General features: G+C 33.3%; 1 protein-coding gene across 2 annotated transcripts in view; it reads left to right on the top strand.

The window, feature by feature from the left end:
• LOC6044711 (cytochrome P450 4C1) overlaps positions 1-14,539 on the top strand; it is a 31,811-nt gene continuing 17,272 nt past the window's right edge. Inside the window, exon 1 of one of the 2 annotated variants that reach the window (XM_038262531.1) lies at positions 1-430. In XM_038262531.1, coding sequence (XP_038118459.1) covers positions 85-430 — 346 coding nt within the window. In that variant the 5' untranslated portion in view covers positions 1-84. Of the gene's footprint in view, positions 431-11,238; positions 11,753-14,539 lie in introns of those variants that run through there. The other variant, XM_001862142.2, reaches the window with a different exon arrangement.

Genomic DNA, 14,539 nt, shown 5'->3' with positions numbered 1-14,539 from the left:
TCCTGCGTGGCGGCGGTGCAAAGAAAATTCGAAAAAAAAAAACAAAAGGTTTAGACTTTACGGGACGAGCCCGGGAGTGAAACCATGCTGTTGACCCTCGCGTTGATCGCCGGCCTGTGGCTGGCCGCGTACGTGTACTTCCGGCTGCGGTACCGGTTCGCGGACGGAATCCCAACGGTTCCACCCCAGCGTTTCTTCTTCGGCAACGGGTTGGAGTTCTACCGGAAGAATTCGTACCAGATATTCAAGGTGCTGTGGCGGGTCACCCGGGACCAGGAGCGAATCTTCAAGTTGCGCTTCGGACCGATTCAGGTGCTTTGTCCGACGCATCCGGATCTGATCCAGCGGGTTCTGTGCGAGTCGGTCAGCATGGAGAAGCCCGATCAGTACAAATTTTTGCGCGTGGACACCGGCTTGCTGTCTTCGGAGTGTACGTAAACCGGTGAAGATATTGGATTGCAGTGATTGATTAATTCGACGGTTTGTTGTGCTGTCCCTCCGATGAAGTGCTTCGATTCGGAAATGTGCACTGCGCATCAGTTTTTTGTTTGGTTTGGTAAAGTTTGGTTGGTGCAATGTTGGGAAGGTCCAATGAAATAGTGTTTCGATACAAATATTCATTGTTTTACTGTAGAAACACACAAATTTATTGTTTAACGCTTATAAAGTTTGTATGGGTCAAAAATTGTTCTTTTGATTGTGCAAATTTTAAATTTGAATAATTAATTACTTATTTATTTGAATATCTTATTTAAATGAGAAAATATAAAAAGATAGGACGTGTCGTAGGATAGCACAGAAGTGACGAAATATTTTTTTTAAATGCAATTTTTTGAAAATATTGAACAATTTGCCATAATAATTCCAAAAGCCAATTTTAGATGAAATTAACAAATTTGATGAATTAAAAAATCCACTTTTTTTGATAATGTGGAATGTCTACAAGTTATAGGCATTTTGAGGAAACATTTTTCAAAAAATGTTTAGTTTTTTTTGTTGGCAAAGTAAAAACATTGATAAGCTGAGAAAATTTTATATTTCTTTAATTTTTTATTGCTGGTTACGAAAATAAAGTCTCATAATTCAAAATTTTAGTTCAAAAATTAAGACTAATTGGATATCACTGAGAAAAAGATATTTTCACAAAATTAAAACCTTGAGATGAGACTTGCTGAGGTAAAAATTTAATTGTACATCGAAAAATGCAGGTGAATAATTTTTGCGACCAATGTTCCGATTTTTTTTTTTAAATCAGTATTGATTCAAAAGTTCATATCTCGGTCAACGACTTTTTGCACATTCTGGAAATTTCTGAAAAGTTGGCATTTGCTGTCCACTAAAACAAGTAAAAAATATAATATAATAAAATAAAAATAGTGTTATTTTTGCAAATTATATTTTAGTGACAAAAAATGAAATTAAATATCATCAAAAAGAATTACAAAAATTAAAATTATTAAAAAAAAGACCGATTTCGTAGAGAATTGCTCAGCTGGGTGGTTTTGTTTCAAAAAGTATTCTTGAATTGCAAGCAGGCCGTTTTATCAAAAAAAAAAAAAAAAAAACATTGCTATTTGCAAATTCCATTTTTCACCAAAATTAAATTAATAAATTATTTGTCGATTTTCAAATAAAAGTTGAACAGAATATTCTCATATTTTTTCATCATTGCACAGTGGAAATCAAGCGTGACAAAATTGATAGTGGCCATACGTTAATATTTAGAACTATGGTGTCTTGGGGACAAATGGTCAGGGTCAATAAGACATCTTTTGGTAAGGTGAACATTAGGGTGGTCCACCAGAATTTTTTTTTTGATGAATGACGAGATAGCGCTTCGGTGTCTTCAGAAAAGTTGAAGGGAACATAATTTTGAGCAACTTTGCTGAAGATCACAAAGCTCTATCTCCAAACGTAAGTTTGTAAAGCCATTTTTGTGATTTAGGTTATAGGGTGTTTATGAAAAAAGAAACTAATTTTCTGCATTTATCAACTCAGGCTTATATTGTAGCGAGTTGGTGTCTTGTGAATATTTGTAGAGCTCATCTAAACACACATTTATCTTCCAAGAGAACGGTAATCAGACTTTTTAAACGAAAGTAAGAGCCAAAATACGATGAAAAATGGCGTGAAATATTTCAGCTAAAAATTGTTTCTTCTTTTAAAACCACTAAATTATTTTGTAAATTTTTGGGCCCTTCTAGACAATTGTAGAGCTTGTCAAAATGAACATTTTAATTCTTGACAATCGAATTTTGGTCAATTCTATCAAAAGTTATGGTCAAAAAACGATCCAAAAATGCTCATTTATAAATTGAGATAGAATGAGTTAAACTCGCTACTACATGAGTGTGAGTTGTTAAACTCGAAAAACGCGTTTTTCCCTAACCTAAATCACAAAAAATGGCTCTACAAACTTTTCGTTTGAAGATAGAGCTTTGTGATCTTCAGCAAAGATGCTCAGAATGATGTTCCCTTAAACTTTGCTCCAGACACCGAAGCGCTATCTCATCATCCCCCCAAATAAAAATTCTGATCCATCCTAAAATGTTCACCACCCTAATGTCCACCATACCAAAAGATGTCCCTATTGACCCTGATCATTTGTCCCCAAGACACTAAAGCTCTAAATCTTAACGTGTGGTCGCTATCAATTTTGTCACGCTAGATTTCGGTATCGGACCTCTGTGCATTGGGAACATCCCAAAAAGTCTTAACCGAATCAAAAAGCAATAAAATAATAAAGATATAAAAATTAGCAACTAATATTTTTTGTAGGGGCAAGGAATTGTTTTAAATAACATTTGCTTTGGCCTTATATACGCTAAAACAAAAATTACCATTCACAAAAAATGCATTACAATAATGCAAACAACTGGTGGACCGACTAAAATTCTGCTTAGCATTGTGCAGGGTTGATGAGATCTCAAAGAGTTCTCTCTCTGCCACAAAATTAGCTCATCACCTTTATTTCAAAAGTTTTTATGTTGGTAAGAAGGACCTACAAAACATATCACGATGAATCAGCAAAAGTAAAGGGAAATATTTTGGATGTTCTAAAAATAAACTTTTTCTTTCTCAAAAACAACACCTGAGCTTTATCGTTACTTTGTAAACCAGTTTTCACGTGGACCACATGTGTCGCATCTTGGTCGGATTTCATCCCACAGAACCGGTTCACGTGTAGAGTTCTGAATATTTCCGGTAAGAACTAGCCATAAGTTTCAAGTGTGGAATTTTTTTTCGCAACCAACGCCCTTTTCCTGTATCTAAAGCATCTGAAGCAGGATTTGAAAAGTATAGTTATTGTATTACCCCTTCTTTTGATTATGCGATCAAAGCTATTTTTAATTAGACGGAAAATCAAAAAAAAATCATCATTGACAAATCGATTTAAATTGTGCTGATTTGAAAGAGCGCATAATATGCATCATTCAATGAAATGATAAATACATTATGCAATTGCGTTAAACAATGAAATAAATCGTTATTGTTTGATTACAATCTAAAGTTCAAGTTCACACAACGCTCAATATCCATCTCATCGCGTGGCTCTGAAGTCTAGACTAATTTATTGAAGTGCCTAAAAAGCTCATATGCTGACGTGAATGCCCGTTAGGGTGACAAGAAAAATTTAAAATTTTGGAAAATCTCAATAGATACCTCCTGGCTCAATTCTTTAGTCATTAATAAATAACGGTGCTAATTTTGAGCCAAATCAATTAAAGATTAACAGTCGCTTTTTATCGTTGAAGTTTATATGGGGAAATTCGCGAAAATGTAATATAAAAATGTTTTTCTTAAAAAAAAATCCCACAAGAATCTCACACTTAGACAATTTTGAGTGAGACCCATGCCACCTGGCAAAAAAATACTGAACGATGTTTTTCTACACACATTTTTGCAATTTTCTCCATATAAACTTCAAGTATAAAAAGCGACCCCTCAACCTTAACCGATTTGGCTCAAAATTAGCACAGTTACTTATTACTCCCTAAAGAATCGAGCCAGAGAGTATCCCTGATGTCGATTTTTTTTATTGTCACCCTAATGCTCGTCTTATTAACGCGTGTAACTAATTAAGCAAAGTTGCGTGTCAGCAAACCTTCGATAAATGAGTGAAATTAAGCATATATTAAATCATCAGAAGGAAAACGAAAAAAAAAAACAAATAACAATGCGAACTGTCAGCGCTCAAAAGCTCTCAGCTTTGTTCTAGTTTTGACAAGCGCGTATTCACGTGTGATATAACACTGTCTGGCCACTGATTAAACGATTACTTCACCTATCAGTCCAAGCGCGCTGGACTCTTTCTACTGTTTATACTGTGTACAAATTGGTTATCGGTGGCTTAGTCTGCACGCACAACTTAATTTTACTGGTCTACTCAATAGGGTAAGTGCTGTTGTTAGTACGAAGGTTGACGATCCAAGGCCTCCCAATCAATTACATTCTTGATGGTAAACTTCCGACAATTTTTAAGAAAAATATCAATCCAGGAAGTACTCGCCTCAACACCCCACCGATATGACGATTCTTTACCCCAGAGTCAACCACGCTGGTGGGTAGGCTCGGGCTAACACGCAATACCCTATGTACCAGGTATGGAGAGTACATCCGTGGACACGGCAGCAAGTTGTTGCTGGCTGGGCTAAGCCGAAAGCGACTGGCAGGCAGCCACTGCTGGACCTGGGCTGGCTCTGCAACTTACCCTGGCGCTGAAATTTACTTTAGAGTTGTTCAGGTGGTGTAGAGTGGCCTGACTAGAATGGGCCGGTCGGCCGAGGATTTCTGAACTCTGGGCGAATCGATTCCATTTTGAAGAAATATTAATTTTGACTGAATTCAAAAATGTTTGCAACAACATTTTTGTAAATTTTAAAACATCTGTTTTTGTTATCCCAGATTTTACGATATAGAATGGTAGCATACACTTGAACATTCTTGAAATATACAAAAAACTAAACCTCGCTTCACAAGTCAAATACACTTTTCTAGGATTTCAGACTATTAGTCAAAAATGAGCAATATTCAATATCAATGTTAGTTAGGACAGAGGATAAGACTGGTCATTACGGTGTAATAAGTTTGCCTGAAAAAAATAAGTTTGTGGGATAGGAATTTTTCAATTACTTTGGGGTCCTAAACAACTTCACAAAGTTTTAAAACGATTGGTTGAGTCGTTACTTTTTCCAAAGTGATTCAATTTCGTATAGAAATTTGAATGGCAAAACTCAATGTTTTGGAACTTGATATTACCAATAAAAATCCACGTTTCCCGCTATATCAAAACCGGACTTGATTTGTGACCAACTCTAGTACATTAATTTTGAGAAAAAAACCTAAACACTTGGAAAAAAATCCAAAAATAAATTGAAATCCTATCAATGTCACCCCGGTTAACGGTACCCATTTTTTATGAATAGCCCCCAAAATTGTACAAAGACTTGCATGGAAAAACTAATGATGCAAATGACTTCTTTTGGGCATTGGAAATGCATGGACAGAGTTTCATTCCAATAAAAAAAATACTTAGAAAACTTGATTTGCGAAAGAGAACTAATAAGACGTAAATTTTAGACATTTTCTACCAAGGCAGATTTATAAGAATTCTGATGGAAACTACACAGAAAAAAATGTGAATTAACTCGACACGGAAAAAATGAATTGCATGTAAAATCAGTTGATGTAAACTTGAGATTCGAAGTAAACCGTTGAATCACACGTAAAATCATGCTTTTTCGTATAATTTGTTGCAAATTTACATCTGATTGCATTTAAACTAAAATGTTTAATGACGTGCCAAAGTGTTACATCATAAATGATGTTACATTCGAAAATATTTTTTTGCAATTCCGTCGTGAAACTATTTACTTTTCCAGTCATTCTTGAACGACGAAATAGCCTACTTTTCTGTACCAAAAATAACAGAATCGAATAGCAACACTTTTCAAAATAAATGCTGAAAAGTTCTACTTTTCAGCACTCAAATGGGTGCTGAAAAGTTGAACTTTTCAGCACTTGTTTCGAAAAGTAACACTTTTCAACATTTTTTTGATTTAAATGATTTATTGACAAAATACATGAAAAATTGACATAAAATTTCACTCAGTGTGTATTTTTTTGGAATTGCAAAAAATGTTGTATGGAACTCGTTGCAAAACTTGATTTTTTCAGCACTCTTCGTATTTATCCAACTCGGTGAACCTCGTTGGATAAATGTACGACTAGTGCTGAAAAAATCCTCTTTTTGCAACTTGTTGCATAAACTACTATTTTTGTGTGTAGTTTGTTGTGTAATTGAAAATTTTGGTAAATTTTGAAGTCATTGAAGTTTGTTTGAGAAATTCGCAAAAATGTATGGGAAGAAGAAAAAATTTTAAAATTTTACCAAATGGTGGCGTAAAATACGTCAAATCATTATCAAGTGTAAGATTCCTATGTAATGTTTTATGACAACAAATTAGTTGAAGACCGCAAAACTGTTTGGGTTATTTGCGACTTAATGAAAACATTTCACGGCGTGTTTTCTAGGACAAACTTTTCAGGAAAAAATAGTCATCGCTACTTTCAAAAGTGTCTGATAGGAAATTTTCTCAGCTTTCCAATGCTTCTAAGAGCGAAATGTTTCATCGGAAAATTTCTGAGATATCTCTATTTTAAGTTTTTTGGTTTTAAATTCCTTTATTATTTATTGGAATTTTTGTACTACCAGTTTAGAAAACTTATAAAATGATGTGTTTCAAGTGTCATTTACTCATCAAAATGTGCAAAAAAAGGCAAGAAACAACTTTGTAGAAGGTTGCAAACCGCTAAACATTTTGAACATATGTTTTGTCTGAGTTTTTGAATATATGGGATTTATTCAGAAATTTTAATGATAAAACAGTGTAAAAATATATTTATTACCAAGAATTCATAGATTACTACATATTTTTGGTGTACAAATATCACGTGTCTGCTCTAATTGAGCTTGTTCAACCGAAACTTTGGCAGGTTTGTGATTGTGAATGGTATTATTGAATTTTAATGAATAAATTTGATATTTTCTTAAACAAACATTAACCAGGAACATAAATACAAATATGATATAAAATCGAAAATGTACAACATATAACTGTTGCAAGCTTCAAAAGTCATATTTTCATGAAAATAAAATAAAGATAAAATTTTATATAATGTTTACTTTTGAAAATGCACTTAAAAAGTAGCAATAAAACTCGAGTCTTCCAATTCAGAATGCTAAAAACGCCGTCATAAACTTTTTTTTTGTTCGAACAATATTATTTATCATTTCAACAAAAAAAAATCAAACAGAAACTTCCTTTCCAAACTATTTGAACAAAAATCAGGAAATAAAACATTTTTAAAAAAGATGAGATTGAAGATGAGAGACTTATAAACATCTAAAATACCTATACATCTAAAATATTGCTAATTCCTTGATTATTTAATAAAAAAAAACTAAAACAATCATTTTATACAAATGAAAAGTATTTCTTCTAAAGCTTGCAACAGCATTTTGCAGTACAATTTCGAGTATTTAACATTAACATGTTTTGTATCCATGCAACTGGTTAATGTTTGATTGAGGAAATATGATATAAATTCATAAAAATCTTTAAAAACCTCATCAATCTTAAACCTGAAAAAAATCGGTTGTATCAGCTAACTCCAAGCTGGATCAGAGCAGACCGGTGTTATTTGTACACAACAATTATGTAATAATCTAGTTGTTCTTGTAAAAATAATATTTTAATGCGGTTTTATGATTTTAATTTCTGAATAAATCCCACATATTCATAAAATCGGTAAAAACTTCATTTTCAAAATGTTAAGCGGTTTGCAACCTTCTACAAAGTTGTTTCTTGTCTTATTTTGCACATTTTTATGAATAAATGACACATGAAACACATCATTTGACAAGTTTCCTGGACTGTTATTTAAAAGTTTCCAATAAATGATTAAGGATTTTAAAACAAAAAACTTAAAATATAGATATCTCAGAAATTTCCCGATGAAATATTTCGCTCTTAGAAGCATTGGAAAGCTGAGAAAATTTCCTATAAGACTCATTTGAAAGTAGCGATGACTATTTTTTCTCCTTAAGGTTGCCCAGAAAACACGCCGTGATTTATGTATGAAATGGTTTTTTCTCCAACTTTAACGATCTATAGCTGTGGACCTCAGCCGGCTTAAACCTGCGGGCCATTTTGGAAATTTGCCGTAGTATCTTGTGCCGCATTTGAAACAGAACTGAAAATAACTGAAACTGAAATAACTGAAAATTTATGTTAAATTATGTTTTTGCACGACTTTTTAATTTGATTTTGAAATGTTATTAAATGTTTTCGTATATTCAAATTTTCACAATATACTTCTCCCTTTTTATAAAATTATATAAATTTAATGCGCAGGAACATTAAATTTTCATTCGTTAAATTTTGTGATTTTCAAAAGATTACTGGTTTTATAAATTTAAATTACTACTGATAATTAGGCTTCTTTTTGGCTTTACACATTTTTTGCTCTTTACATAATGTTTTTATTAGAAATTTTTTACATATTTTTTTTATATATTATATTTTTTTATATATTATAATTTGAATGAGATTTGAAACGAAACGAAATTTGTATTTTCCTATGTTATTTTTCGAAATATGAGCTAAAACTATTGTTAAATGAAATTGAATCATTTTTTTTCCAAATTATTAAGACCTGACTGAAAATAAAACAATTTTTTTTTTTCAAATCAAGGCGACGTCGTCGTGCTATCTTGTCGCACCCGCCTTTTTGAAGTTCCGAGAAAAATGCGTTTTAATGTTTGACCTTGAATAAACAAAAACGAGAGCACGCAATGTGAACAATAACAAACACAATTTGTTTGACTGATCATTCTGTGCATTCTCCCGAAGTTTGGTTGAAGTTGGTTGCACTTACATCAATTTTCAGGGAGTGACAAGATAGCTAGACAAGATTAAAACTTCTTTCTTATGAAAAGTGACAAAAAATTTCGGAGCTTTTTTGGTTTTCATTGAATATTTTAGGATTGATATCGAATGTGGCATTGTGAGATGCACAAAATGGCGTTCTTAACTCAATTGGCTCAAAATGCACGTACGACTAGTTAGCATGACGGCGACGAAGTCTTAGTGACAAAAAGTTAAATAAAAAATCACCAAAAATTGTTTTACCGTGTAGCATTTTTTATCAGTGTAGTCCTTATCCATACCTAAAACTTTGCCGATTTGATCAAAATAATCCTTCAAAAGATACAGTCATGCCCCGGTTTTGCACACCTCGGTTTTGCACTGCCCCGGTTATGATTCATGCAGCTGCCTCGGTTAAGTACGGTCCAGTGCTTAACTGAAGCACAGAGCTTATGGGATTTTGGCTGTATGGGAGACATTGGCTAAAACCGTATGAAAAATCATGCAAACATCGAAAAATTATAGTTTTTTGGAATTGGGATGATACCAGCTATCCGTTAAATTTATAATTTCATGAAAATTTGCACAAAAATACGTATTTTTCTGCTTCTTGAAAATGCTTTTTTTTGAAAAAAAAAATACTCAAAATTATTGTTATTGCAACATAGGCATCAAATGATTGGAATTTTTTCATACATTTCGAATGTTGAATCATTTTTTTTAAATACTCAAAACATTCAAAAAACTATGTATTTTCAAAAAAAAATACTCAAAATTATAATTTTTTTCAATACGATATATATATATATGATCGTGATTTTTTCATACATTTCGAATGCAATCACAACATTTTTAAAAATACTCCAAATTTTTACAAAACTACGTATTTTCGAAAAATACTCAAAATTTCAGTTTTCACAATATGGTTATCGAACGATCGAGATTTTTTCATACATTTTAAAATTTATTAAAAAATTAAAAACTCCAAATTTTCACACAACTACGTATTTTCGAAAAACTACTCCAAATTTCAGTTTCAAATTATAAGGATTTTTTTCATACATTTTGAATGTAATATTTTTTTGAAATTTTTCCAAATATTCTTAAAACTTGAAGTATATTTAAGAAAATACGTATTTTTGTGATTTTTTTAGTATTTTATAAAAATGTCGTTATTACATTCGAAATGAATGAAAAAATCCCGATCATTTGATGCCCATTTTGTTAAAACTTAAATTTTCAGTTTTTTTTCGAAAATACATTGTTTTATAAAAATTTTGTGTATTTTTAAAATATGGTGTTATTATATTCTAAATGTATGAGAAAATCCTGATCGTTTGATACACATATTGTAAAAACTGAAAGTTTAAGTTTTTTTACGAGAAGACGTAGTTTTATGAAATTTTTTAGTATTTTTAAAATATGTTGATTATTCATTCAAAATGTATTAAAAAATCCTGATCGTTCAGTACCCATATTGTAAAAACTGGAGTTTTGAGTTTTTTTTTTGCAAAAATACGTAGTTTTGTTTAAATTTTGATCATTTAAAAAAAACTGACCTTTGATATCTATATTGCAATAACAATATATTTTTGATTTCTTTAGAGAAAAAAATGCCTTTATAAAATACAGGAAAAATACGTATTTTTGTGAAAATTTTCATGAAATTATAATTTAAATGGAAAGCTGACATCATCCCGATTCCAAAACACTATAATTTTTCGATGTTTGCATTATTTTTCATACGATTTTAGCCAATGTCTCCCATATAGCCAAAATCCCATAAGCTCTGTGCCTCGGTTATGCACGCCTCGGTTATGAACGCCTCGGTTTTGCAACTCCCATATGCGGTGCTAAACCGAGGCATGTCTGTATAGATTTTTGAATATTCATACATCATTTTTACAATTGTATTGACATCTGCCAAATTTGTATGGAAAATTATTTGGGCAAACTAATGATGCAAAATGGCTTCGTTGCCTTAGTTTAGTTTTTGGAGTCTTCCCACCAAAGGTTCCAAAAAAGTTAAAAAAATACAAAAAGTTAAAATAAAAGAAAAAATGCCGATTTCGTAAAGATTTGCTCAATTTAGATTACATTCCTCGATATTTAAAAAAAATCTAGTTACATATAAAAATTATCAATACACAGTAGTGAATGCATTCTTTTTGCTTTCCGGTACAGGGTTAACTCTCACTGCTTAGCGCATATATCCCTACCCCGCAGCAGAAGCCAGTAGCAGCAGCCCAGTGAGAGCCCAAGAACTTGCAAGCAAGTCAAGCCAGGCTAGTTAGCTGCGCGCGCGCGCGCGCTCGAAAAAAGGCTCCAACGGTGTTGATTGGCAGGTCGTAGAATCAGTTTTTCCGCAGTCTTCAGCGTGGTCAAATCGGCGTTCGGAGTTGGCCACCACCATCAGTACCATCCGGGGTCGGAAAATCCTTTTTGTCCGAGTGTAACTTGCAGTGATTAAGTGTGGACCATGTTGACGGTTGCGTTGATCGCCGTAGTTTGGGCCGGGCTGGCCATCTTCTGCAAGTTGCGGTTCAGGTTCGCGGACAAGATGCCCGCCGTGGAACCGCTGGTGCCGTTCTTCGGCAATGGGCTCCAGTTCGCGGGGAAGAACTCGTACGAGATCTGTCAGAGTTTGACGCGTGCCTTTAAGGACAACAAGCGGATCTTCAAGCTGTGCTTTGGGCCGATCGCCGTCGTGTGTCCAACGCATCCGGATCTGATCCAGAAGGTGCTGTGCGACACGGCCAGCATGAACAAGCCGCACGTGTACAGCTTCATGCGGGTCGATCTGGGCCTGCTGTCTGCCGAGTGTATGTGTCGTTCCAAGTGTAAAGTGTGGGAGTGTTTTTCACCCAGTGTGTTGTGTTGTGGGTGCACAGGTGGATCAAATTTTGGTGTCCTCAGTGTTGCAATCTTGATTAGGATGCATACCAAATTTGAGCTTAGATGGACTAATTCATATAAAGTTTGTTTAAGATATAATCGATACAACTTCATACAAAGTAGCAAATGTGTTATATTGTTTTCTACATATGCAAACAAAAAACAGATTTAAGTTGTCTAACTCTGAAAAAAGAGTGCGGTAAGTAAACTAAGCTGCTCTAACACCTGAAGATCCAACTAAAAAGCAAGTTGTATCTTGTTCAATCGTACTTGCCAGATTTAACATTTTTTTTCAATTTTCAAGCGCTGCAATCATACAATCCTACCCTTTTGAGGAAAGCTTAAAAATGCGACCAAATTGTAGAGCCTATCTTTTGATGGTAGTTTATGCTGCCCATGTTCGATAAATGGCTCATATGCAAATACAGCAAGCTGAGAAAAACGCAAGGCAAGTTTGTCCCACTCATAAGGCTGCGTGTTAGGTTTTGGCGCAAATGTAATTTTGGTTTTTTTTTTCTGAAAGAGCACATGATTTTGAACCAAACCGGATCAAAAACTCAAAAGTGATGAAAAGGCAAATGGAACATCTATGCAAACAGGGGCAGTATGTGTCTATAAGACAAAATGATGTAGCTAAATTTCGTGATTTCAATAGTCAATTATAGTTGTAATAATGCTCACATTATGTTGCATTCAATGAATAGTTTAATCGTTTAATAACAAATATTATAAAAAAAGTAAAGAAAAAGTTATTTCCATTTTGTATTTTGCGTCTGGCTTACAAATAATTTTGCATCTTTTTAAACATGAATATCTTCTTTAAAAATAAATGAAATTTAAAAAAAAGCTTTAAGGCAAAATTATTTGCTGTTTAGATAGATTACACCTAATAACAATGTTTCTGCACCTTCTTAGTTCATGGGGAAGCATAAACACGAAGGTCCTCAGAATTTCGTACAATTGAATTTCTTATTTCTAATGGGTTTTCTAGAATTTTTTTGGAGAGTTCGGGCGGTTCGTCTTTGATGCGTACAACCCGTAAATTGCACGCAATATTGATTCTCCATACACTTGATTCTGAAAAGTTTAAAGTTTATGCTTCCGCCTGAATTGAGATAGCGTAGTCACTTTTTAATGATTTTTTCAGATTTTTTGCTGGTTAAAAAATTGAATTACAGGCCTCAGTTCCAGCATTTGAATGCAAATGCATTACACATCTGCCCAGTTGTTTTGCTATCATAAATTTCCAAAATTCTAAGTATGGACGAAAATTTTATTTCTGCGAGAAAAAAAAAGTTTTTGCGGTGATGTACATTGGAATTTCATAAAAACAAAAATGCTAAATATCATTATCAATGCAGAATAGGGCATTTTAGATTGTTTTCAGTTGATGAGACTTCTTTTTCCATTAAAGTTTACAAGTTTTTTGAAAAAATATTTTTTTTCCTATCAATTTTGAAGGGGGGGGGGGCTTGACATAAACTTTGATTTTTGAACATAATTCCATCATTATTTTAAGTTTTTTTCCATTCTTCAAGGCATAAACGGTTCTTCAATATTGTTTTATGTGTTATGTACTTGTTTTTCAAAGATAAATGGGTAATTCTCCGCCAACTCATACAGCAGTTGCCCCGACCCCTCTTCGATTTGCGTGAAACTTTGTCCTAAGGGGTAACTTTTGTCCCTGATCATGAATCCGAGGTCCGTTTTTTTTGATATCTCGTGACGGAGGGGCGTTACGACCCATTCCATTTTTGAACATTCGAAAAAAGAGGTGTTTTTCAATCATTAGCAGCCTGAAACAGTGATGAGATAGAAATTTGGTGTCAAAGGGACTTTTATGTAAAATTGTACGCCCGATTTGATGGCGTACTCAGAATTCCAAAAAAACGTATTTTTCATCGAAAAAAACACCAAAAAGTTTTAAAAATTCTTCCATTTTCCGTAACCCGACTGTAAAAAATTTGGATCGTGTCATTTTATGAGAAATTTAATGTACTTTTCGAATCTACATTGACCCAGAAGGGTCATTTTTTCATTTAGAACAAAATTTTTCATTTTAAAATTTCGTGTTTTTTCTAACTTTGCAGGGTTATTTTTTAGAGTGTAACAATGTTCTACAAAGTTCTACAATTACAAAAAATTTAATATATAGACATAAGGGGTTTGCTTATAAACATCACGAGTTATCGCGATATTACGAAAAAAAAGTTTTGAAAAAGTTGGTCGTCATCGATCATGGCCGTTCATGGTCACCCGCGACAGACATGGACGACGAAACAAAGAGTAACGCAAAAAGTAACTTTTTCAAAACTTTTTTTCGTAAAATCGCGATTACTCGTGATGTTTACGAGCAAACCCCTTATGTCTATATATCAAAATTTTTGTAATTGTCTGCTCTACAACTTTGTTGAACATTATTACACTTTAAAAAATAACCCTGAAAAGTTAGAAAAAACACGAAATTTTAAAATTTTGTTTTAAATGAAAAAACTAACTTAATCCACCTACGTGGTTGATGCCTTCCTCACTTTTTACCAAAAATGGGTATATGGGTGGTTTCATCATTTTTTTAGATCCAGAAAAAAAGAACACAATGTATAACTAATGAGGTCATAACTCGAGACAGGGTTGCCAGATCTTCAATGTTTTGGACTCTTTGGAAAGGCCTTTCAATTACCTAACCAACGATGGGTCGGATGATGGATCCGGAC

Source organism: Culex quinquefasciatus, chromosome 3 (genome assembly GCF_015732765.1).
Source record: "Culex quinquefasciatus strain JHB chromosome 3, VPISU_Cqui_1.0_pri_paternal, whole genome shotgun sequence".
Taxonomy (NCBI): Eukaryota; Metazoa; Arthropoda; class Insecta; order Diptera; family Culicidae; genus Culex; species Culex quinquefasciatus.
The sequence above is the reverse complement of the archived record's forward strand: the minus strand, read 5'-3'. Positions and strand labels throughout refer to the sequence as shown.